The 22,750-nt window shown below is 52.8% G+C and overlaps 10 protein-coding genes across 10 annotated transcripts; 5 read left to right on the top strand and 5 right to left on the bottom strand.

Annotated features, from left to right (window-relative positions):
• Positions 1–38: 38 nt before the first annotated feature.
• On the bottom strand, positions 39–962 carry QC762_202870 (uncharacterized protein). Its single transcript, XM_062887174.1, has 2 exons — positions 272–962; positions 39–214 (listed from the first exon to the last, which is right to left on the bottom strand). Exons 1-2 carry the CDS (start codon positions 445–447, stop codon positions 52–54), a joined length of 339 nt encoding a protein of 112 aa, XP_062746964.1. The 5' UTR covers positions 448–962; the 3' UTR covers positions 39–51.
• Positions 963–1,083: 121 nt separating this feature from the next.
• LOC1 (60S ribosomal subunit assembly/export protein) lies at positions 1,084–3,563 on the top strand. The gene is made up of 2 exons (XM_062887172.1): positions 1,084–2,853; positions 2,929–3,563. The coding sequence occupies exons 1-2, from the start codon at positions 2,545–2,547 to the stop codon at positions 3,238–3,240; spliced, it is 621 nt and encodes a 206-aa protein (XP_062746963.1). The 5' UTR covers positions 1,084–2,544; the 3' UTR covers positions 3,241–3,563.
• Positions 1,186–3,619, bottom strand: HIS3 (imidazoleglycerol-phosphate dehydratase). Its single transcript, XM_062887173.1, has 2 exons — positions 1,854–3,619; positions 1,186–1,789 (listed from the first exon to the last, which is right to left on the bottom strand). Exons 1-2 carry the CDS (start codon positions 2,122–2,124, stop codon positions 1,377–1,379), a joined length of 684 nt encoding a protein of 227 aa, XP_062746962.1. The 5' UTR covers positions 2,125–3,619; the 3' UTR covers positions 1,186–1,376.
• A 600-nt stretch (positions 3,620–4,219) lies between these two features.
• Positions 4,220–6,544, bottom strand: QC762_202840 (uncharacterized protein). The gene is made up of 2 exons (XM_062887171.1): positions 5,137–6,544; positions 4,220–4,813 (listed from the first exon to the last, which is right to left on the bottom strand). Exons 1-2 carry the CDS (start codon positions 5,461–5,463, stop codon positions 4,361–4,363), a joined length of 780 nt encoding a protein of 259 aa, XP_062746961.1. The 5' UTR covers positions 5,464–6,544; the 3' UTR covers positions 4,220–4,360.
• Positions 5,938–7,816, top strand: ECM42 (Arginine biosynthesis bifunctional protein ArgJ, mitochondrial; the record flags this gene model as incomplete). The annotated part of the gene is made up of 4 exons (XM_062887170.1): positions 5,938–7,355; positions 7,411–7,579; positions 7,630–7,739; positions 7,789–7,816. Exons 1-4 carry the CDS (start codon positions 6,256–6,258, stop codon positions 7,814–7,816), a joined length of 1,407 nt encoding a protein of 468 aa, XP_062746960.1. The 5' UTR covers positions 5,938–6,255.
• A 363-nt stretch (positions 7,817–8,179) lies between these two features.
• RFC4 (replication factor C subunit 4) lies at positions 8,180–9,540 on the top strand (the record flags this gene model as incomplete). The annotated part of the gene is made up of 2 exons (XM_062887169.1): positions 8,180–8,289; positions 8,350–9,540. The coding sequence occupies 2 exons, from the start codon at positions 8,180–8,182 to the stop codon at positions 9,311–9,313; spliced, it is 1,074 nt and encodes a 357-aa protein (XP_062746959.1). The 3' UTR covers positions 9,314–9,540.
• Positions 9,541–9,654: 114 nt separating this feature from the next.
• Positions 9,655–13,698, bottom strand: QC762_202810 (uncharacterized protein). Its single transcript, XM_062887168.1, has 2 exons — positions 10,052–13,698; positions 9,655–9,992 (listed from the first exon to the last, which is right to left on the bottom strand). Exons 1-2 carry the CDS (start codon positions 10,848–10,850, stop codon positions 9,667–9,669), a joined length of 1,125 nt encoding a protein of 374 aa, XP_062746958.1. The 5' UTR covers positions 10,851–13,698; the 3' UTR covers positions 9,655–9,666.
• A 227-nt stretch (positions 13,699–13,925) lies between these two features.
• Positions 13,926–15,068, top strand: QC762_202800 (uncharacterized protein; the record flags this gene model as incomplete). Its single annotated transcript, XM_062887167.1, has 1 exon — positions 13,926–15,068. The coding sequence occupies one exon, from the start codon at positions 13,926–13,928 to the stop codon at positions 15,066–15,068; it is 1,143 nt and encodes a 380-aa protein (XP_062746957.1).
• Positions 15,069–15,620: 552 nt separating this feature from the next.
• Positions 15,621–17,002, bottom strand: QC762_202790 (uncharacterized protein; the record flags this gene model as incomplete). The annotated part of the gene is made up of 3 exons (XM_062887166.1): positions 15,621–16,042; positions 16,135–16,618; positions 16,691–17,002. The coding sequence occupies 3 exons, from the start codon at positions 17,000–17,002 to the stop codon at positions 15,621–15,623; spliced, it is 1,218 nt and encodes a 405-aa protein (XP_062746956.1).
• A 941-nt stretch (positions 17,003–17,943) lies between these two features.
• CDH1 (substrate-specific activator of APC-dependent proteolysis) lies at positions 17,944–22,593 on the top strand. Its single transcript, XM_062887165.1, is given in 5 exon segments — positions 17,944–18,449; positions 18,660–18,826; positions 18,845–20,516; positions 20,576–20,703; positions 20,757–22,593. 3 exon segments carry the CDS (start codon positions 20,209–20,211, stop codon positions 22,115–22,117), a joined length of 1,797 nt encoding a protein of 598 aa, XP_062746955.1. The 5' UTR covers positions 17,944–18,449; positions 18,660–18,826; positions 18,845–20,208; the 3' UTR covers positions 22,118–22,593.
• The last annotated feature ends 157 nt before the right edge of the window (positions 22,594–22,750 follow it).

Raw genomic sequence — 22,750 nt, 5'->3', positions numbered from 1 at the left:
TATCTTACACCGCCTATCCTATATACACAATTCCCCCCCCCCCCGAAAAAATCAATCATCCTCCTCCTCCTTCCCATACCTCTCCTCAAAACTAGCCCACATGGCCTGTTCCTTCATCAGCCTCCTCCGCAGCCTCATTTGGGCTTCATACTCCCTCAGCCTAGCATCCGCTTCGAGCATGCTGCCTAGGACCATGCCCGACATTTGGATGTACCTATTTCCTCACATCAGCACTTCCATATTCCACACCAGGTTGGAGGGGGCACCTTACACCTTGAACTGAATAGTCAAACCCCTGTACACCGGCGAGAAAGCATACCCCAACCCGCCCAGCACCGCCGTCGCAACCCCCCACTTCAGCGCGCCAGAGACCGCACCCCGTGTCGCGGCCCAGGAGGCGTCAACCGCTTCTTCGTGTTTGGCGTTGTTGAGGGAGGTGGGCATCATTGGTCGCCAGAGAGGTCTTTAGCTTCTAATTGTTGCTCTTGCCTTGGATGGAAATGATCTCAGTTTTTGAGATCGCGTGGTGGGTAGATAATCGGTCTTCAAGAATGGGGATAGGTGGTATCAAGAGTGTGTTGTGTCTTGGCTGCTGTTTGGTGAAACTGAACTTGTCCGTGAGTGATGATGTCGTTGGTGATATGTGAGCTTGAACCCTGACCAGCGTGTTTGAAAGACCACTTCCCAAAATTGAACTTCTGTTAATGACCAAACAGGAGCTTCAATATCACGAGCTGCAACCAAACAAGCACCGTGTACCTCGATCACGCTGCGTCATAAGCTCGTAAGGCTGCTGCGTTTCCGATGCAAGGATGGCGAGGAGGATTGGTTCGAACTATTCCCGGCAGTTTGGCACCCTGCCCACAAAATAATTGAGACACTACAGTAAACTTAACCCATATTATACTCTGTACTATACCTTAAACGTAAATAATAGGCCTTTAAGTAATCCTTTAGGGGCCTGTTAACTATCTTTAAAGGCCTGTTACCTATCTTTAAAGGCCTATAAACTATCTTTAAAGGCATATGGACTATCCTTGAAGGCATATTACCTACTTTAGTGTCCAAAATATTTTGTGGGCAGGGTGTTTGGTCCAACATCAATCCATCACACCACTTCCGCCAAATGGTGGGGCCAAAGGCCGTCGCAACCGTCGAAGAGCTAAAATCGTGTGAAATTCAGGACGACTTTTTTTTTTCAAGGCATTTTTTGAATGGAGAATCTTGTTCAATTCTACTTATTGTTTCTGCACATTTTTTGGTTTCCTCCCTGTCCTTCTTTGTCTGCGCAGTTCCCAGCTGCCAGCCCTTTCAAAACCAAGAACAAAAAACTCCATTTCTTATGCTCGCTTTTATAACATGATATACACCCGAATTTAAACACTCAACGTCCCCTTAGTACTAGGCACCTCCCCCTCCTTCCCAGCAACCCTCGAAATAGCCTCCCTAATTGCCACCGCCAGCGCCTTGAACGCGCTCTCGGCCCTGTGGTGGTCATTATCCCCCCTAATCACATCCACATGCAGCGTGATGCGCGCCGCCTGCGCGAAGCTTTGCATGCAGTGAGGGATCATCTCGGTGCTCAGATCCCCAATCTTCTCGCGCTTGAGTCCCAAGTCGATAACGCTGTGCGGTCTGTTGGAGATGTCGACCACGGCTCTGCTGAGGGCCTCGTCGAGGGGGCAGTAGGCGAAGCCGAAGCGCTTGATGCCGACGGGGGTGCCGAGGGCTTGGGCAAAGGCGTATCCGAGGGCGATGCAGACGTCTTCGGCCGTGTGGTGGTCATCGACTGTTTTGAAACATTTTAAAATCAGAAAAAGTTCCCTTTGAGGAGGGGAGGGGGGGTGACTAACTGTGCAAATCACCCTTGCAGTTCAGCGCCAGACTCCAGCCCGCATGCTTGGACAGGGCGTGAAGCATGTGGTCCAAGAAACCAATGCCGGTGTTGATGCTGATGGTCTGCGACTTGCTCGTCTGGCTGGCGTGGTCCTGGCCCTTGAAGAGACGGGCGTCGGTGTCTGGGTGGAAGCGCCCGCCGTCGAGATTCAGCGAAAGCTGGATCTTAGTCTCGTTGGTGTCGCGCGCAAAAGCGGCCCAGCGGGGAGGGTGTTCAGCAGTAGCCATTTTGTGATCGGTTGTATACTTTCTTACTCGAAAAAAGACCCTTGTAAATGCCTACTTTCAAGTGTTGCCGCGAATACCTTCAACTTCCGCGAGCGCAATCGGCGACACCAAGTCGATGACTGACCAACAAACCGATAAGATAAATCCCAGATAAATTAACCCCGCCAAAAATTCCAACGGACGAACTTCCCGCCACTTTCTCACCCATTTTTGCCTGCCGGAACACCCCCCTGTTCTCCACCCATCAAACCGATAAGCAACCTTCCCCAGCTCCGATAAGGCCCTGCCCATGCTCTCAATTCCAAAAATTTCCAGACCACCTTTGCGCCCTGCGCGCATCATCACCACCACCAGCATCACCGATAAATCCATTCCCTACCAACCAACCCCCCCCAATTCACCAACCCCCCGACAATAACAATGGCACCAACCCGAACAATAAAAAACAAACACGCCGCCGGCTCCAAATCCTCCTCCTCCTCCTCCTCCGGCCCAAAACGATCCTCTTCATCCGGCGTGAAGAAACCCTCAGGCGGCAAGGGTGCCCCCAAAGGCAAAATCCCCCCCAAAGAACAAAAGTCCAAACCCAACTTCGGCCAAGACCGCAAAAAGAAACCCCGCGTCTACACCGAAAAAGAGCTAGGGATCCCAGAGCTGAATATGATCACCCCCGTTGGGGTGACCAAGCCCAAAGGGAAGAAGAAGGGGAAGGTTTTTGTTGATGATAGAGTGCGTTCCCCCCTTCCCTCCCCAATCCCCCTCCCTATTCTCCCCCCCACCGGGCTAATAAAAAAAAACATGTAGGAATCAATGTCCACAATCCTAGCCATAGTCCAAGCCGAGAAAGAAGGCCAGATCGAGTCCAAGTTAATCAAGGCCCGTCAAATGGAGGAGATTCGCGAGGCGCGCAAAGCAGAGGCGGAGAAGAAGGAGCAGGAGAGGAAAGCTAAGTTGGATGAGACAAAGGAGTTGATGAGGAAGAAGAGGAAGAGGGGTGATGGGGAGAAGACGAAAAAGGAGGATGAGGAGGGGGATAAGATTGTCAAGGAGGCTGTTTTGAGGGGTACCAAGGCGGGGAGGACGAAGAAGAAGAGTGTTTCTTTTGCGGCCGAGTAGGGGGGGTGATGATGGAGGGGGCTGTGTTTCTTTTATCGGCATATGGATGGGAATTATATGGCGGGCGTTATGATGGCGTTTTGTTTCTTTGGGGGGGGAGAGACAAGGGGTGGACAAAATCGGGATGCATTTTTGAAGTTTTCGTTGACTATTGAGAGATACCAATGGATGGAAGAATGGCAAGAATGCGGTCGTCTTTTTACTTTGCTGAGTATGTATGAATGGAGATCGCAGGGAAGGTGTATATATGCCTGTCTTGTATTGAGAAATAATACCTAACTTGAAGACGTTATCCTGACAAGAGACACGCCCAAGAACCACCCACAGAATCATCTCTCATATCTAACCATCATCTGGTTGCCTTGATCCAAGCAAACACTCAACCCCCACCCCCACATTCACCAACAAACATCCACACCATATATACAACCTCCCTCCCCCCTTGTTCCAGCGAAGTAGCTCAAATGGAGTTAACAGTGAAACGTCCGGCCGGGTCGGTGCTCCCCAAGGGTGCGACTGGGTGATGGGAAGCATCCATGGTGGCTGTGTTTGGCAAGCCGACCTGAGGGAAGGCCCGAGCAGGCACAGCTCACCGGGGTCATTAGTCGTATGGGCAAAAAGGGTCCCAAGCTTCGCTTCACTTTTTTCGTGCCTTTTGCTTTTACAACCTGACATCACCACCCACTCATTCCCTCCTTTTTGCCAATGAGAACAGATCAAGACCGGTCTTTGGCAGCAAGTCTATCACGAAATCTCCGGTTGACGGCCTCACACAAGCAAGTTCTCTACCGTGGGCATGCTAAGTGATTTTAACTATTATTGTTTTTCTTTTTTTTTTGTTTTTTGAAAACCAACAGGCGTCCTTGTCTCAGAACAAAAAAAGACTCCATCAAGTCTGAGTGTCTCGACATACAGCCGAGCCTGCGCTGCTACATCTTTAGAAAAACAGGTATCAGCCATAACTCGGGCTTCATCTCTCGAGTATCAAGGAACACAGGCACGACTATCGGCACTACTATCGGCACTCAAACAACGGACATGATAACACCCCTGAATGAGCCACAGGACATGAACTGGTCTAATATTATTTTATATTCGTACAATCCCCGTCTTCTATCCATTAACCCAGCCGATGGCCAGTTCCCCTTGTCTTCCAGGAGTCGGGAAGTGGCCCGGAGCCGGCGGAGGCCCCCGTAGAACTGCCCGACGTCTGGGTCCGTGGGCGAAATCCGGTGCCGTACTCGCGTTGGAGAATTCTCGGCGTGGTGACGAGTCGAGACACGAATGCTGGAGTGGCCAACCAATTTCTACCGCCTCCAAACTCGGGCCAGGTGCGTACTAAGAAGTCGTGAAGATGGGCGGCCAAGATACCACAAATCTGTTGGGGTAGAGCGGCAGGGTTCATGATGACGGACATGCCGAGCATGCAATACGGAACAAGCTGGGCTGGCACGGTGAAAAAGAAAAAGTTGGCCTTCATGCCGCGCGAATCTTGCGAGGCCGTGTAGCATAGAGCAATAATCAAGGCGCTGATGAGAAAAGGCTGGAAGCCCAGGAAACACTGGGTGAACAGCTATTATGTGTTTACGGTTAGCTGTCCGTTTACGATGTCGGGCAACAAAAGTCGAATTTCCCCAGGTGAAAAAATGTAGGGCGCCGTAAAAACCACACCGAACATATTGAGTATGCTCGGGTCATCCATGGCATCCCACCATGCCCGCACCGCGAACCGACCCGTAAAGCGAAAGAGGGCCGGCCGAGATACGAGGGTGATCTTCCTCGATTCCAGGAACCGCTATAGTTGGGGGAGATAGCACTATGCGGGCAGATAATTCGAGGGTGTTTTGCGTTGTGTGTTGTGTGAAGAGAGCAGAATGCGCAAAGAGAGGGACCTACCAAGATGAAGCCGCTGACCGTTATGAGGTACCAGAGAACATCCTCCTTCCGTTGGAATTTGGGGTTCCCGGACTCGATCTGGCTGAGATACTGGTAGACGAAGTAGGGATCCAAGATGATGCCCAGCTGGGGACCACTCAACAGAAAGGTGGTGAGGAACCGCCAAATCTGAGGTGGCATATGGAAGATGGCCAGCGAGGAGTGGAAGAACAACCAGCCCGTCGGGATCAATCCCAGATGCCCTCCAATCGACGTGACGAAGATGGCGGTCGCGAGTGTTCGCGCCAATGGCTGTAACTGCCAGTAGGCATCCATCGCGTCCGACATGGTGGCGGTGGTGTGGTGTGAGAGAAGTGATGTGTGAACAAAGAAAAGAAGAGCGACTTCAAATTTTCAAATGAAGCTCTCCAGGTCGTAAACTCAAAACGCAAGGGGCATGATCTGCAGGTGGTGGGGGAGGGAGGAGGTTGTGAATGGCAAGAGGGAGGAGAAAGGAAAGAAAGCCCCCAGCGGGCTGGGAAAGTGATGATGCGGCTCCAACAAGGCACGAAATGTGATTCGTGTCTTTTTTGGAGCTTGAGAGGGAATGGAAGATGGAGGAAAGTTGCACCAATCTGAAATCCTTTTATGGAGGTCGTTGGCTTTGGTGGGGAACGAGAGCTGGAGCCACAGCCCGGCCCGGCTCGGGCCCCCGTTTAGTGGGGGCCCAGCCACGTGGAGGGCGCTGTGGCTAGAGCACTGAAGCGACGGTGCAGTTATCGATAAACATTTTCCAGACCGGAGCTCTGATCGTCAGGGTCTTGAAAGAGTGACTCAATTGAGGGGTGGTATAAAGAGATTTTCATGGCTGCTGTCCAAAATTCAGAGTATCTCATTGTTCTTCTCAACTATCTTATGTTTCTGGTGTTATACTAGAGACTGGCATCATCGTTATTGCGGCAATTCCATCTTGTTGTGCTGTCTGAACCCAGCTCCGGTACCGCCGCCCTAGATATTTTCCAAACCTCGGCGGTGGGCTCTCACTGCTTTGATAAGATCTCACGCACCCCCATCGACCACAGTTGCCCGGCTCTTCACATCTCTTTTTCGTACCCCTTCATTTTGAAACCGGAAACAGTCATGGTGGGCTTCAGTCGATGTGCGTTGAGCCAATTGAGGCAACCTAAAGCTCAATTGGTTCGGTCCTTTTCTCACATCCCATCCCGAGCTTATTCTGCCCCGTCCAGCTCCATCCCCGCGGCCAAGAAGAAGTACATCCCAACCTCAGGCACATACCCCCTCGGCTTCCAGGTGTCAGGCACCATCGTTGGAGTTAAGCCCAGCAACACAACAAAACCAGATCTCGCTCTCTTGACATCCGAAGTACCATGTGCTGCCGCCGCCGTCTTCACCAAGAACAAGTTTCAGGCCGCCCCCGTCACTTTCAGCCGTGCTCTGTTGCAAAAGAAGGGAAATAAGGGCATCCAGGGGGTGGTCATCAACTCGGGATGCGCCAATGCCGTCACTGGAAAGGGTGGTCTGGAGGATGCCGCCAAGATGGCTCAGGCGGCTGACAAGTGCCTTGGTCAGAGTGATAGCACCATTGTCATGAGCACTGGTGTCATCGGACAGAGGCTGCCCATCGACAAGATCATCAACAACGTGCCAAAGGCCCACAGTGCTTTGGGCGGGTCCCACGAGCACTGGCTCACCCTGGCCAAAGCCATCTGCACCACTGATACCTTCCCCAAGCTCATCTCCCGCACTTTTACTTTGCCCTCCTCGCCAGGCGTGGAGTATAGGATAGCGGGTACCACCAAGGGAGCGGGCATGATTCACCCCAACATGGCCACCCTTTTGGGTGTTATTGCCACGGATGCCCCTATCTCGTCGTCGGCTCTTCCATCGGTTCTCAAGCACGCCGTCGACCGTTCCTTCAACAGCATCACCATTGACGGTGACACGTCGACCAACGACACTGTTGCGCTGTTGGCCAACGGTATGGCTGGAGGAAAGGAGGTTGTGGAGGGCACACCTGATTATGAGGCCTTCCGTGAGGTTCTCACCAAGTTCTCTACAGAGTTGGCGCAGTTGATTGTGCGTGATGGTGAGGGTGCTACCAAGTTTGTGACAATCAAGGTGGTGGATTCCGCTAGCGAGGAGGCTGCTCGGAAGATTGCGAGCACCATTGCGAGATCGCCACTTGTCAAGACTGCCTTGTATGGCAAGGACGCAAACTGGTACGTTTCCTCAGTCTGTTTGGAATGTGACGACGAAACTGACAAACATTGATAGGGGCCGCATTCTGTGCGCCACCGGCTACTCCCTGATTTCCGAGCCTAGCGAGCCCATCAACGATGTTCCTGAGATTGTCCCTGAGAAGACCAATGTCTCGTTCGTGCCCACGGATGGCACTGCTGAGCTCAAGCTGTTGGTGAACGGAGAGCCTGAGCAGGTTGATGAGGTGAGTTGACTGAGTTCATGAATTGGGAAGGGCTCACTAACAAGTTATAGGCGAGAGCTGCTGAGATTTTGGAGCTCGAAGATCTTGAGATTTTGGTCAGACTCGGAACTGGCGACAAGCAAGCCACTTACTGGACCTGCGACTACAGTCATGAGTACATGTGAGTTTCCCTTGTCTTCTCAGGCACTGATATCAGCTGACCTGGATAGTACCATCAACGGTGACTACCGCACATAAATGCAAGAACCTAGACATCTAGAAATCTAGACCTATACCATATAATGTAAATAAATGAGAATGAACATACCTTGGCTGCTTCCAAGATCTATTGTCCATTGTTGCTGCCTGGTGGTGAACTAAGGGGTCAAGGGTTAGGGTTTACCTGCGTCTTGAAAAACCACTTTAAGCTAACGCGGTTCAAACGCGTCGCGTCTCCCAATCAGCAATTCAATCCCACAGCTGGCTTCAACCTCCAAAAGTCGAACGTCGCCGACAACCCTTGACTTTTCAGCACAAATCACCTGCTACACAACTACCGAAAAACTCAAGAACTCACCGAAAGTCCAGCAAGTCGAGACCAACAAAAACACCACAGCCAAAATGCCAGCCGCAACGACAAAAAAGCCGGAAGCCAACGGCGAGTCCTCCACCGCAGCCTACAAAGCCCAGACAGCCAACCCCAGTGGCAACCCAACCTACGAGCTCCCATGGTATGTCTCCGAATTCTCCCTTCTCTATCCTTTCAAATGGCTAACATGCTAACCCCCCAGGGTCGAAAAATACCGCCCCGTTTTCCTCGACGACGTAGTAGGCAACACCGAAACCATCGAGCGCCTCAAGATCATCGCCCGCGACGGCAACATGCCCCACGTAATCATCTCTGGCATGCCCGGCATTGGCAAGACCACCTCCGTCTTGTGTCTAGCCCGCCAACTCCTCGGGGACGCCTACAAAGAAGCCGTGCTTGAACTCAACGCCTCTGACGAGAGAGGTATTGATGTTGTGAGGCAGCGTATCAAGGGGTTTGCGCAGAAGAAGGTGACCCTCCCGCAAGGGAGACATAAACTTGTCATCTTGGACGAAGCGGATAGCATGACGAGCGGTGCCCAGCAGGCGTTGAGACGGACGATGGAGATTTACAGCAATACGACGAGGTTCGCCTTCGCCTGCAACCAAAGCAACAAAATCATCGAACCCCTCCAGTCGCGCTGCGCCATTCTCCGCTATGCGAAATTAACAGACGAGCAAGTCGTCAAACGCCTCTTGCAAATCATCGATGCGGAGGGTGTCAAGTTCAGCGAGGATGGCCTCGCGGCGTTGGTGTTTAGTGCGGAAGGGGATATGCGCCAGGCGATCAACAACCTGCAGTCGACGTGGGCTGGGTTCGGGTTTGTCTCGGGGGACAATGTCTTCAAGGTTGTCGACAGTCCTCACCCGATCAAAGTGCAGGCTATGCTCAAGGCTTGTTACGAGGGGAATGTGGACTCGGCGCTTGACACGTTGAGGGAGCTGTGGGATTTGGGGTACAGCAGTCATGATATTATCTCGACGATGTTTAGGGTGACCAAGACAATCGAGACGTTGAGCGAGCATAGCAAGTTGGAGTTTATCAAGGAGATTGGGTTTACGCATATGAAGGTTTTGGAGGGGGTGCAGACGCTGCTGCAGTTGAGTGGGTGTGTGGTGAGGTTGTGTAGGTTGAATATGGATCCGAAGAGGTTTGAGAGTAGATAGGGGAGGTAGATAGATACCCGAGAATTATTTGTTCCATGGAGTTTTGGGGCGTGGAAAATTTGGCGCACGGCAAGGGGGGCATGTTTGGTGGGTGGTTTTATTACACTTGATGTACCTACTTTGGAAGGCGAACAAAATGTGATGATGTGTAATTTTGTAAGTACAGGTGTACAACCTGAGCAGACAACAACAACAACCTCCTTTTCACTTTATAAATGTCAACAAGCAAGTGTGCTGTTTTCTAAAACAATATCTCAAGGCAACTAATTATCATTATTCCCAGCCCCGACAAATCCCCCCAGCGAAGACATTACCACCTCCTTCCCCCAAAGCCATCCCCCCCCAAAAAAAAATCAAGTACAAACCGTCTCATGCACCACCTCCCCCCTCGAATCCCCAAACCTGACCTCCACCAGGTCTAGGTCCCTCTCAGCAACACCATCCCACCCGAACCAAGCCATCCCCCGTCCCCTCTCGCAAACCGTCATCACGGCCGAGTCTGTATCTGCTTTGTACCCCCACCCAACACTGAACTTCCCATCCTTGTCACAGCGCTGTCCGTACCAGCTGTGGGTTGGCTCTACGGACGGGATTGAGATGCCGCAGTTTGCTAGCTGGAGGGTGGTGCTGGAGTAAAGGGAGAAGGTGAACAGGGTTTGGTTGAGGAGGTGGTTGGTTACTGCGAACAAGCAACAGGGTTAGCTTAGGGGGAGGACACTTGGGGGTGGGAGGGTTTACGGCGGGTGAGGGAGTGGATTTGCCATGTTTCTGGGTTGTCGTTACGGGTGCCGAGGCGGTGTCTCTCCTGGCTGTTGTTGATCTTTGGCCCGTGAAGCTGCTGACGACAAGTCTCGACACACGCAAGAGCGTCGTAGGCATCCCCGCTAGGCAGGCAGTTTTGGCTGCAGGTGTCGATCTCGGAAGAGGATTGTTGCTGCTGGCTGGAGGCATACATCACCGAGATGTGCTTTCGCAGTTGATCACTCATGGTTATATCCCGCCTCTTTTCCTTTGTCGGTTTGGATGATGACAAGGAGCCGCCGTGCTGCTGGACAACACCACGGCTTAGTCTCCTCACCATCTTTTTCGACATACCCAGCCCCAGGTCAGGGTGCTCCTTCTCGCCAAAAGTGCCGACTCGGTAGGCAGGTCTTTGTCTTGATGACGCAACCTGCCCGTCTGCGAGCTCGGCGTCGGTGAAGCCGAAGAAGGCGTAGACGTTGGCTGCTTTGTCGGTGGGCACGATGGTGATGAAACCCATGCTGCTCCAGCCCCCGTTTAGGGAAAGGTTGTCTCCGCATTTTGCTTCGGCAAAGTCGGTTTGGTACGCGGGTTTGAAGTTACTGGTAGAGTCGACGGTCCAGTCGCAGGTGATGAAATCGGATTCCGGACCTGGGACGAGGACGAGGTGGTAGGTGCAGGAGCTGCCTTCAGGGGTACAGGTGCGGGCGAGGGACCAGGCTGTCCACTGGCCGACTATCTCTGCTGCTCCTAGGGAGGCTAGAGAGAGGGGAAGGAAAGCTTTGCTGTGACGCATGGTGTTGTGGTGTTGCTTGTCTTGTTGGTGATCTGAGTACGGTGTTGATTTACGGTGGGAGACATATTAGCAACGGGCATTTTATACCCATCGTCGACGACAGAAGAGACTGATGTACCACGTTGAGCCCGTCATAGTCTTCCTCAGCGCCGGAGATATTCTCGTGTCGACAACGGATGTAACGGCCCTGGTGGAGCAAACAGGCACACTGCCTTTAGGTTGGATCGCATCCTTGCATCATGTAGTGTGATTGTTGAAGCTCGGCTGACTTTTCTCATGGGCCTGGTCAGACGTAGAACCGTTGGAATGTCTCGCGTGTTGTCCAAGAACAGGAACCCCTTTGCTGGTTGCCTCTGCCGTTCTGTATCCTCGATGATGTGATATTGAGTGTGGCAAAATAGTGACGATATAGGCCTTCCATCCAAGACAGTGGAGAAGTATGCCAGTTCTCCCATGGTACAAGATCTGATTCATTGTCCTGTCTTATTTCTCCTGACTGTCTGTAACCGTGTCCAAGCCTATCTGGCCCGCTTTTCAAAATACACGTAATCCCAGCGGTGAGACCAAATGGTATACTGTAGATTCTTGATTCGGCTGTCTCGATCCAAGTCAGGGTGTTGATCAGCTCGTGACTACCCGCGTTTTGGGTAGAGACTCGTGGCGAGGCTTCAAGCCGTCTGCTGTGTACAGGGCTTATGCCTTCATTGTCAAAATGTTTGCTCTCGAATCCTAGCCTGGTAGATGATAGTTCGTCTCGCCAAGTCTGATTGATATTGCTGTGATCGTGATCCTGTTCAGAGTCAGTAGGACGACAATGGCTGTGTAATCTAGTTAACAATCGCTGTCGTAGTGACCGGTCAGCTGGAAACTTTGACATTCACGAAACTTCTGGTTGCCGGGCGGCGTATCACGATGTTTATATCTCCAGATTACGTACGCCTGGCACTTCTCCTCACCGGCAAGGCTCCAGACCGCATTACAAACGGAGTATATAACCTGTTTGTGGCTTGACGTGGCTGTCATGGCGCTGTTTGCGTTCACATACCAAGTTTGCTGCCATCTGTAGTCGTATAAGGACCGCAGTCAACAGACCTGGTGATCATTTCTGAACAGCAAACGGCCATCAATAGGAGTAGATGCTCGAAATTGCTGGGAGGCTGACTGCACTGCAGGAAACACAGCAGCAATTTGCTATAGGTCCGGATGTGCAGTATCACTGACTCAGTCTGCGCTCCTCAGTCTGTGGCAGATAGAATCCCCCGCCAGGAAACCTGCTGATCCCCTTTTCTCCTTCGACAGAGAAGAGAAAGTCAGGTCTTGGATGGTGTCGCACACGGTGTTGACACCTCTGAGTGCAGCTGCAAGGGTCCTTTCAGTGTGGTGGCTTGGAATCTGGCATGATGATCAGTGGCAGCTTCAGGTTCTAGACCTACGGGAGAAAAATTGCTCCTCCAAAATCATGGTCAGTCAGCTTCCCTTCCAGCGGCTATCATCTAGCCAAGTGGCAACCTTCAACAGTTGTGAGTCTGCCAGGTGATCTTTTCAACATTCGGTGTGTCGTTAATGTTCTCGACAAGACCGACGGCGGCCGCAAGGCGTTCTCGTGGTGGTGGCCCTCTCTTCCAGGACGGGTGCGCCTCTGAACGGTTTCGGCAATCCTCTCCCGTCGGGAGAACTGCGCGGACCCGGCACGGCGGTTCCAAGCGCCGGAGGGCCACCTCTCTGCTGCTGGGCGAAGCGATCATCACACTCCAGTCGATATCACCTGCCCCTCCATTTTCATTTTGTCATGCGGAGAATCCTGGTAGGGACTGGCCATATTCAACCCACGTCGCTGGGAATGAGTACTATATTGCTTTATGCTGTTGGTCCTGATGTTGTTTGCTTCGGGTCTTGTGAGTGGGTGGGTGAATGTCCTGCATCAAAATATGCCCCTGGTGGGAAAAAGATTGGAAAATGCCTAGCGTACGATAAGGTTGGTGATCACCGGGGGTGTACACACCTGCCAAGCTTTGTCTTGGGCAAAGCCAAGCGATGCCTCCCGTTGCTAGCTCTCTTGCTCCTCTTCCTAGCTCTTCTCGGCCGTTCAACGAGTCCAACAACATGGGATGATTTTCCGCGGGAGAAGACGAGAACTTCAGCTCAACAGTTTGGAAGCTTGTTTCCCAGTACCACTCAACCATCTCTCCCCGTTGGTCAACCTCGCCCTCTCTCCCCAGCTCTGGCTTCCACTGGCTGTCATTGGACTGCCAGGTCCGACGGCTACCCTCCCTCTTCTTCGAGCCTGGGGAAAAACACCGGTAGATCCTCGCAGGACGACAAGAAATGTTTCGCTTGTCTGGCCATTCAGCATTGTCCGGGACTATCCGTCAGCAGTTTTACGCGCCCGTGAAACAAATCTGACCGTGGCGCCATTGGCCAGTCGGTGGTTGCATCGACCCTCCCACACTGCCTGTCGGTTTCCTCCTCCCTGTGCTTGCCGTGATTGGGTCGTCGCCCTGGCCCCCAAGCCCGATAGACGGACGACACGGCTTTCCGAGCGAGGTCCTCGAGGCTGCCAATGACCCAGTGCGTCGAGTTCGAGGTCTCATCTGGGTACAATCCAAGCAAAAGGTGAGCAATTCAGGATGAAGAACAAGGTCAGAGATGGCATGTTCAGCGAGCTTCTCTCTGGCTCAAGTTGAGTGATGGAACCGCTGTAAGGTCTGTGGATGGCCAGTCGCCTGCGTGTAAGTTGGACGGTGCTACTTTCTGGTGTTTACTCACTGTCAAGTAATTGTGCTGTGCTACCGACCAGGCCTACAATCGGTGGCGAGCAAAGACCAACTGCATGAGCAGGGCTAGGTAATCTGTATTGGCCATCTCCCCCACCATCTCAAGTGAGGTATACTAACCATGTCCAGCCCAGTGGCTGCTTTTCTTTTCAAGCCTTGCTTTCTTCCTCTCTCTTGCAGGATTCACGCCTGATATATTCCCGATCCTATGTCCTCTATTTTGGGACTGCCGGGTGAAGGAGAGTTGAGTTAGTTGCCTCTACGAATAGAACAGGCTGCTTGGTCACGAGCAGTTTATTCTATGAATATGGCGTCCCATATCCGGCAACGGGACGCCGAGCCCAGTACCAGCCTCACTCCTGGAGCCATAGCAGGAATCGCCTGCGGATCCGGAGCCATCTTTATCGGCGCGGCCGGCCTCTTCATTCTCTACTGGAGACGAAACCGCCAATATGACCGAGAAGACGACCTCTACCGAACCGACTCCGAGGAGGATATCTCCCGCGGTGGTGCCATCCCCGCGGTGTCATATACACTCGACTACAAAATCCATAGCCCCCAACAACAACAACAACAACAACAACAACAACAACAACAACAACAACAACACCAACATCACAAAGCCAGCAGCTCATGCAGCTACTCCCCCGAAAAGGCCGCCTACCCTTTCTCCCCGCTAAGCACCAACTCCAGCTCCGGACCCGGCAGCGCAATGCCCACTCACCCAGCCTACATCCCCAGGGCTATGGTCCGCGGCATGCCAGTATCAAGCAATTCTTCTCCCCAACCAACACCACCGTCCAACCCTCCTCAACAAGAACCCCTTCCTCATTTCACCTTCCCCCAAGAACCCGAAAACCCAACCCCCGGATCCCAACGCCCCTCCCCTTTAAACCTCAACACCACCTCCCCCTCCTTGCCGTCAACCCGTAAACAACCCCCCAAACTGCTCCTCTCCACCTCCAACTCCAACCCCCTCCCCGGAAAACAAAACGCCACCATCTCCGGCCCCTTGGCATTTCCCTCCCACTACCAACCCCCTCCTAACCTCCCCTCTCCCCCGCAAAAACACCCCAAACCCAAGAGGATCCGCAACCCCCACGATCAAATCTACGACGATGATTCCTCATCAGGTGAAGACGACAATACCCACCCCAAAGAAATGGAAAGTTACGAGGAGAGCGACATCCAGTATTACCACCAGCATCACCACTACCACCACCAAGATAAACGGACTTTTAGGGAGAGGTCGTTGTCTGGTTCAGGGGGAGGATCGCAGCCCAGCTCGGGGGGGTTACCACCACACGAACAGGGGAAGAAGAGCAGAAGAAAACGCTTCTCGGGCGGATCATCGTCTCAGCCGGCACAGCAGCCGGCACAGCAGCAAAGGGGGAATAGACATTATGCCGAGATTGAGATTGGGAGGGGGAGTGATATTTGGTAGTTTTTCTCTCATCATGAAATTTCTTTTGTAAAGGGTAAATGGTTGGACAAGGTTGGTAGGGCGTTCAAGCCCAGGCTATGGAATTGGGTCAGGAATGGGATGGGTTGGGCTTTCTAGCTGGACTGGGGAGTTCGAACGGTTTTTTAACATGTGATGGGGAGAGAATATAAAAATCATTACAAACACATGATTGTCTGCAGATTATATGGCTGGGGGTAGGGTTGTTAGATCTTGCCTGACATGATTGGATATGAAATAAACCCTTGAATGTCGGTCGTTTGGTAAACACCTAACCACTGCTCACTCGTCTTACTGAAAAATATCTGGACCAATCACCAACTGTGCATACACTGCTACACTGTCCTTTTGCAAACGCATATACCGTTTCAGAACCTCATTGACAAAGACGTTCTCTCAGTTAAATTCGAATCCTACATTGAACACATTGATATCATTTCATCCCAAGCCTCCAAAGAGACTGACTCAACCCCTCACCTCTTACAAAACAGGACAGCCCCATCATGACAACAACACCCCTCAGCCCCACCCATCTCACCTCCCCGTGATAGCCCCCCCCTTCTCCCCATGATGACCAGGTGGCAAGTTCAAATCCAAATGACTCAAACTCGCCAAACTAATCGCATCATACCCCCCCTCCCCCCCCCTCTCACCTCTTGTTGTCATCCCCCTCAAAAACCCCGGCTCAACCACCAGCGCCACCCTCCCCCTCCCTTCCCTATCCCCAACCCCCATCTCCTGATCATCCACAAGAACCACCATCCAAACCCCCACCCTCCCATTACTCCCCACCAACGGCGTACCATGTACCCACCTCGTCCTTCCCTCCGCTGACCTCGTCAACCACCTCATCTTTGCCGTGACAACACCACCCCCCTCTTTAAACCCTTGCTCCAACTCCTGCCTTACCCTGTCAAACCCGCCAATGCGAGAGAGAACAGGTGTTTGGAAGATCCCTGGGAGACGGAGGGAAGGTGACGCGAAAAGAGTGCGGAGGGAGGGGTAGGGGCGGAGGAGGAGGCAGTGGGATAGATCCCCGTTCGCTTACCCCCCGACAGGTCAGACAGCTCTTCCATGTCGGCTGAGAGGGGGAATTGGAAGAGGGGTCGGGGGATGGGGTTGTCGTCGGGTTTGGCCCAGTTGGGTGTTTCATCCTCGTGGGCGGGGGAGTGACGGCCGCCGCCGTGGTTGCGGACAATTTCGATTTCTGGGGCGGTCAACACCTCGGCGAGGTGACGGAGGGCAAGCTGGGGGGAAAAAGGGTTGGTTTCTGGGCTGTTGTCAGAATCTGGGCGCCAATCCTGTACCGCGTTACCCCTTGGCTGTCGAGCAACGGGGCGCACATGAGGAGGTTCATGAACGGGAAGCCGTCTCCGTCTGTAGTTGAGAATGGTTTCGTGATGCTCCTTGCCCGCTGCTAGCTTGTCACGGATCCTGTCGATACTGGCAGGGTTTGTTTTCGGCCCTTGGAGAAGGCGGCAGTTGCGGCGTATTACGTGCTTGACGCCGTATTGAGTCGTTCGGGTAGAATTCTGTCAGAGCTAGTCAGTGTATCAGTCCAAGGAAACGGGATGATAAGTGCCATTACCGCCAGAGGCAAACACAATTGGGTTGTCTTCTCGTGGTGGATCAGTCAGACAAAACACCTCTGCTAAGCCCTCAGACAGCTGCTGGAGATGCTCAGGTAGGGTCCCAGTCACTCTTTTCCTGATGGTCAAACTCGCTGCCTGGATCCAGCGGCGGGTGATTAAAGCCGGTAGTTCCTCACGAACCAGTGCTTCGAATGCCGTGTCCATCTTTTCTTGAAGTACCAAGTTGACTGTTGGCGCGGAAGGCTCCTGGGTGAAAGCGTGGTCCTCCAATCTTTTGAGCGAACCAAGAACGGCATTCCAGTATTTCAATACTTTCAGGGCCATGAGAAAATCAAAGTAATACACCGATGACGGGACCGAAGCTGGCCTCCAGGTTCTCACAAAGGCAGTGAAAGAGGCCAAAGTTGAGATCATTGAATATCACCTCCAGTTGTTCCCCAGAGAATAATAGATCTGACCGCTCCTCGAGAAGGTATTTGTTGCCTGCCGCAGGAGCAGGGGCAATCAAATCGTAGCACGAGGGGTTGAATTCCTCCTCCTCGAGTGGTTCCAGAGCATCGGTTTCTGTTGGCCCCTTTTCTTGCAAAGGAAACAATATGGACGCAGAATCCGTCATGTATGCCGATGCAACCGAGGCCGACCTGGGTTTGGTGTTGAGGCTCGTTTTCGAGGAGTCTGTTCGTGTCAAGGAAAACACATGAGACTGGGGAGATACGATGTGCCCTGAATCCGCCTCCCATTCTTGACTGGCTGTGCTAGGTTAGGAACCACATTATGGAAGAGAAACCGAAATAAGGAGTATGGATGTTTACCTGTTTAGACCCCTCAGCCTACTGGGAATGGGAATGGGACTGAACCTTCCAGGTTGCCCACAAAGTCTGGAAAATCATTGTTGTGTCTGGAAAGAAGGAAGCGCCCAAGTTTGTTTCCTGGAGATGGCGGGTGCCATCGGAAATGGGCCCGTATATTCTCGCGAGGTGGCCAAGAATCGAGAGGAGCTTCTGGGTGGAATTTCCGGCACATCGCGAGAGAGAGACTTCCGAGATGCTGTCCCCTGTCCTGTCGGCAGTCGGGCTGTTCGTAATGAAACTCTTAGAATAACCGTTGAATCCGCCCAGATGGTAAAGCCCGCCGAACCGGGCCAGAGCCATATAGTAAAGGCAACCGGCTGGAACTGGTCTTTAATCAAAATTTAAACTCTCGATCGCTATTGAAGGCACACACAGGCTAGAGAGCGTAGCAGCATATAGCTGCCGTTTCATGTTGACGGTTTAATTGACTGACGTTGGTTAGTTCAAACCTACTTGCTCTCGACATGAGAATGAATTGGCTTCGCTGGGCACAGCCTCCACGTGATGGGAAATCGCCAGTTGCGCAAAGTCAGGCAGTTTCATTACGACCAATATCCCATGCTCAGTGCTCCTTCCCGCCGAACCACCTACCTCAAGCTGATAGTTGTATCTGCCTGGATAACGGAAGGAGCGTCCCTTCTCTCTCTTGCTGCGAAAAAGAGGCAAGAACGAAAGCCAATGACTCGATTCTAACTGTTTGACAGGCACTAGCGAAATAAGGTTCAACGGCTGGGTACATGGATGCGGGTACAACGTCGAGAGCGCTTGCTTGGCAGATGGAATTGACTGATGGAAACGCTGGAGGGGCTGCATCTCCCATCAGCCAACAGAACCTCTTTTTCGGGATCTCTATATGTACGATGATGACTCGGAATCCTCTGGGCGCATGGGACCTGGCAGCAAGCGGTGGAAGGTACAGAGTAAGTATAAGCCTATGCTGCGACGTTGATCAGGTCCAGTCTCACTGTATAACATGTGAACACTCCCGTTTTAGTGGCTGCACAACATCCAGAGTATTGGAAACAAACAGAACACCAAACGGTTCATACCTCCCTCCTGGCCCGTCTGCGACCTCCCTTTACAACGATCCACTCGATGGTGTTGACGGTTTGATAACAAGATGGATGCAGGGGTTTAATGAGCACGACACGAACCAGACGCGCGGATGCCCGTCCACGACACGTCCAACGTCGGCCAAGCTTGGAGGCGGGGTTGTGAGTGGCCGGCCCACCCCTCCCGCGAACGGCCTCAGCCACTCAGTCGGAGGATTCCCCCCATCGTGAAAGCTGGGCAGAAACAGCAACAACAACAACAACAACAACAACAACATGCCCAATCGAGAGAGAAACGCAAAACAGTCATCGCGAAAGACTCAACAATATTTTCTCTCACCGTACCTCCCCTCTCCGTGTTTACCGTCAGAAGACCTCATCTCCAGTGCCCCACTCCACCACCGCAAAGATTATAGGGAGGGGTTGGTATCATTTGAGTGTGCGCTCACAGAGGGGGGCACTCGGACCCGTTGAGTGTGAGGTCGAGATGAGGGGTTGTGCTGCTGCGTTGACGATAGCATACAATCATACCTTGCTAAACCAGACCAGGTTGATACTGATAGCCATCCACTGCTATCCCAACCTCCACGGACTATGTGAAGGATATGAATAGGACCTAGTAGCTGAGTGTGGGGTCTACCTACATCATGGGACAACATGCCAGACGAGAGCTTCCAAAAGTTCTATAGGGACGGGGAGACAATGGGGAATCAAGGGCTGGGGCTTGTTTTTAGAGGAAAGCACGTGAATGGCCATGTGGAAAAGACGGTAAAGATTTGGGTGAGCTGTATGCATTCCTGGCGTCGGCTGGCAGTTCCAGGGAGGAGAGGAAGCTGGAGATGTTGTTTTAGGCGCCGCCAAGTTTCACAGCGTAGAGACAGCCACAGGCAGCCCAGCGAGGTCACTGCTGTGTTTGGATGGTCCGTGCCCCCTCGAGCATTCGAGCAAGGGTCTCGCTTGTTTGGAATCGGCTAATCAACGGCTTAGCGCGACTGTCGTCCGTCGCCCGCGCTCTCCCGCTTCAGAGGGCTTCTGTCTCTGCCTTCAGAGGGTTGGCCTTCTGTGCTTCGCCAACTTCCATCACCACACACACTTCGAGCTGTCGACGCCATCCCTCCCAACCTCACGGCCTGACGAATGCCTAGCATTATTCCGGTAGCCCTACCTTTGCAGAGGATTGTCTGTCGACTTTAGAGTTTGCGAGATTGTGGTTGTGGCGCTGCCATTTATTCGAGTCTATCGGACCGCTGTTGTCTCCTATTAAGAGAGCTCCCGTTGCCCAGTCGCCCTGCCGCTCCTTGCGATTGTTGTTCCCCAAGACAAGCAAAGAGACGAGATCGCGACTTCTCCCACAGCAGCACAACAATACCATCGCTCGGCCCACAAAAGCTGTCTATGCGACTATTCACTTCTTGCGAAAACTGTTTCCCCCGCATTTCATCGCTGTCCCGCAACAATCGCGCGTTCTTTGTCCTGCGACCGACTCTTCCGACTTCACCTCTCACTACACCCGCCTCTCGTCCGACTCCAATCCAGCCTATGCAAAGCGCGCCTATCGCCAAACCCGCGCGGCAATCAATTTCTGTGAATTTGGAAAAGGGGCGCTGAGGATCAAAACAAGAGAAGCATGGGTATCAACGGCGACGTTTCAAACGGCGCTGCATTATCTCCCACCATGAAGAGGCCAATCCAGGAGTCACACAGTTCGGCCGCCGCCAGTCCAAGGTTGTCGACGCCTCCCCCGCCAGGTGAACGTCTGAAGGTGGAACCGTCGCATGCCGGAAGTTTGAGAAATGGACGGTCGAGTTCAAGATCCACCGACATTGGGCTGGATGCCGTCGACCACGCGCTGCGGCGGGAAATCGGTCGGCAGCACCGAGAAAGCACACCTGGAGCTAGTCCGAGTAGGAAACGGCAAAGGATCAACGGTGACCGGTATGTTGATTTTTTGACTTTTTTTTCATCTGTTCTTGTTGCTGACTGGTCGCTCATAGCTTTATTCCCACGCGGTCTGGCCAAGACCTACAGGCAAGTTTCAGTCTCTTGCATGAAGATGGGTCGCCCGCGACCCCATCAAGACAAAAGAAGCGGACTCCGCATGGGGAGCTTCACTATCAGAGAAGTGAGTCCCGTGAACTCAACTGGGTGTGCCATGTAGCTAATCCTCGAATGCAGCTGAGGAGGCAAATCGGACATTCTCCCGCCTGCTGCGGACAGAGTTGTTTGAGAATTCGATACCACAGGTGTCACCGCCTTCCATGTCACCAGAGCACAACAGGCTCTCCCACGGCCATGCCACCAGATCACACACCCCACCAAACGGGCCACCACCATCATCTTTGCCATCAAATTTGACACCATCCACACCACACAAGAATCTGTTCTCCTACATGTCGCCTCGTCACAGCATTGCAGGCCATCCAACACCTTCAAGGACGCCACAAAGTCGACACGGGCCCAACTTGGACACCCGGTCCGAAGTGTACAGCTTATCGCCAGTGAGATATGGGAGTCAGCAACTGCTCCTCAGCCCACGGCGACAACCGCGTGCCGTGAGCAAGGTTCCGTATAAGGTGTTGGATGCTCCCGAGCTCGCAGATGACTTTTACCTCAACCTCGTTGACTGGGGCAACGCAAATGTATTAGGCGTCGGCCTGGGATCGAGCGTGTACATGTGGAACGCCCAGACCAGTCGCGTCAACAAGCTCTGCACGTTAGAAGACGACACCGTTACGAGCGTGTCGTGGATACAAAAGGGCACACACATTGCCATCGGAACTGGAAAGGGCCTAGTGCAAATCTGGGATGCGGAGCGGCAGCGAAGGTTGAGGACTATGGTAGGCCACACTAACCGTGTGGGTGCTCTGGCCTGGAACACGCACATCCTCACCTCTGGCTCACGGGATCGGTCCATATACCACCGTGATGTGCGAGCCCCAGATCCGTGGATGAGGAAGCTAGTCGGGCACAAGCAGGAAGTGTGCGGACTAAAATGGAACTGCGAGGATGGGCAGCTGGCGAGTGGAGGGAACGACAACAAACTAATGGTTTGGGATAAGCTCTCGGACTCGCCACTGTGGAAGTTTTCGGACCACACCGCCGCGGTGAAGGCGATTGCTTGGAGCCCTCACCAACGTGGACTGTTGGCTTCCGGTGGCGGTACGGCCGACCGCCGGATCATTTTCCACGATACGGTGAGGGGGACCGTTGTCAATGAGATTGACACGGGGAGCCAGGTTTGCAACTTGGCGTGGAGCAAGAACTCGAACGAGATTGTCTCGACGCATGGGTACAGCCAGAACCAGATTGTGGTGTGGAAGTACCCGAGCATGACGCAGGTGGCGAGTTTGACGGGGCACACTTATCGGGTGCTGTACCTGGCTATGAGCCCGGACGGGAGGGTGGTGGTCACGGGGGCGGGAGACGAGACGTTGAGGTTTTGGAACGTGTTTGGGAAGAGGGGTGGGAGGATGGGGGAGGATGGGGAGGGGGGCGGGGGAAGTATAAGGTTGCAGGAGTGGGGGGTTATTAGGTGAAAGGGTTAGTGACTTTCACATGCTTTCTTGAGCCAGACGACGAACAAGTGGCTTTTGGAGTTGGGGGCGGGGGAATCAGCGGGAAGAAAGTGTTTTATCTTTGCTTGCAGCGAGCAGGAGATGGATTTTTCTCTCTTTTTCTCTCAATTGAGTTTTGTTAGTTTCTCCTCCCCTTTTTCCACATATGGAAGGGGCAAGCGACTGACAGGTTTTTTTTAGTGTACACCATGACACGAAACTTACGAGGTGGATGACACACGACGACGACAACACTTGGGGGATAAACGGAACTCTTTCAATCAAAAGCAAGGGTGTTGGGTGTTTGGTGGTGGTGGTGGTGGTGGTGTTGATGATGATGGTGTCTCTGGTGTGGCTTTGGGTCGGTGGGTCGGTTGGGGTTAAAGGGATCAATCGATCATCATGGATATGGAAGGGGGGATTGATGGATGGAATGGAGCTGGCTGGGTAACATGGGACATCTGGATGGGAGGTGGTGGTCAATACCCCGGGCTCTTTTTGCCATCTTTCTTTCAACAAAGCGGAATTTGTTTATCATGGTTTAGTTGGTGGGAGGAGGTGTTGGGTTATGTCTTTTTTTCTTTTCTTCCTTGCTAGAGTATGAAAGCGGGATTC

This window comes from Podospora pseudocomata (assembly GCF_035222375.1).
Source record: "Podospora pseudocomata strain CBS 415.72m chromosome 2 map unlocalized CBS415.72m_2, whole genome shotgun sequence".
Lineage (NCBI taxonomy): Eukaryota > Fungi > Ascomycota > Sordariomycetes > Sordariales > Podosporaceae > Podospora > Podospora pseudocomata.
The sequence above is the reverse complement of the archived record's forward strand: the minus strand, read 5'-3'. Positions and strand labels throughout refer to the sequence as shown.

What these genes read in the sequence shown, in the direction of transcription:
- QC762_202870 (XM_062887174.1), bottom strand. Translation starts at nt 447, where the DNA reads ATGATGCCCACCTCCCTCAACAACGCCAAACACGAAGAAGCGGTTGAC. An exon ending in TTGACTATTCAGTTCAAGGT is followed by an intron (nt 215 to 271) that starts GTAAGGTGCCCC and finishes GTGAGGAAATAG; the next exon opens with GTACATCCAAATGTCGGGCA.
- HIS3 (XM_062887173.1), bottom strand. Translation starts at nt 2,124, where the DNA reads ATGGCTACTGCTGAACACCCTCCCCGCTGGGCCGCTTTTGCGCGCGAC. An exon ending in CTGCAAGGGTGATTTGCACA is followed by an intron (nt 1,790 to 1,853) that starts GTTAGTCACCCC and finishes GTTTCAAAACAG; the next exon opens with TCGATGACCACCACACGGCC.
- LOC1 (XM_062887172.1), top strand. Translation starts at nt 2,545, where the DNA reads ATGGCACCAACCCGAACAATAAAAAACAAACACGCCGCCGGCTCCAAA. An exon ending in AGGTTTTTGTTGATGATAGA is followed by an intron (nt 2,854 to 2,928) that starts GTGCGTTCCCCC and finishes AAAAACATGTAG; the next exon opens with GAATCAATGTCCACAATCCT.
- QC762_202840 (XM_062887171.1), bottom strand. Translation starts at nt 5,463, where the DNA reads ATGTCGGACGCGATGGATGCCTACTGGCAGTTACAGCCATTGGCGCGA. An exon ending in CGGTCAGCGGCTTCATCTTG is followed by an intron (nt 4,814 to 5,136) that starts GTAGGTCCCTCT and finishes AACACATAATAG; the next exon opens with CTGTTCACCCAGTGTTTCCT.
- QC762_202810 (XM_062887168.1), bottom strand. Translation starts at nt 10,850, where the DNA reads ATGCGTCACAGCAAAGCTTTCCTTCCCCTCTCTCTAGCCTCCCTAGGA. An exon ending in AATCCACTCCCTCACCCGCC is followed by an intron (nt 9,993 to 10,051) that starts GTAAACCCTCCC and finishes GCTTGTTCGCAG; the next exon opens with TAACCAACCACCTCCTCAAC.
- CDH1 (XM_062887165.1), top strand. Translation starts at nt 20,209, where the DNA reads ATGGGTATCAACGGCGACGTTTCAAACGGCGCTGCATTATCTCCCACC. An exon ending in CAAAGGATCAACGGTGACCG is followed by an intron (nt 20,517 to 20,575) that starts GTATGTTGATTT and finishes GGTCGCTCATAG; the next exon opens with CTTTATTCCCACGCGGTCTG. An exon ending in GGAGCTTCACTATCAGAGAA is followed by an intron (nt 20,704 to 20,756) that starts GTGAGTCCCGTG and finishes CCTCGAATGCAG; the next exon opens with CTGAGGAGGCAAATCGGACA.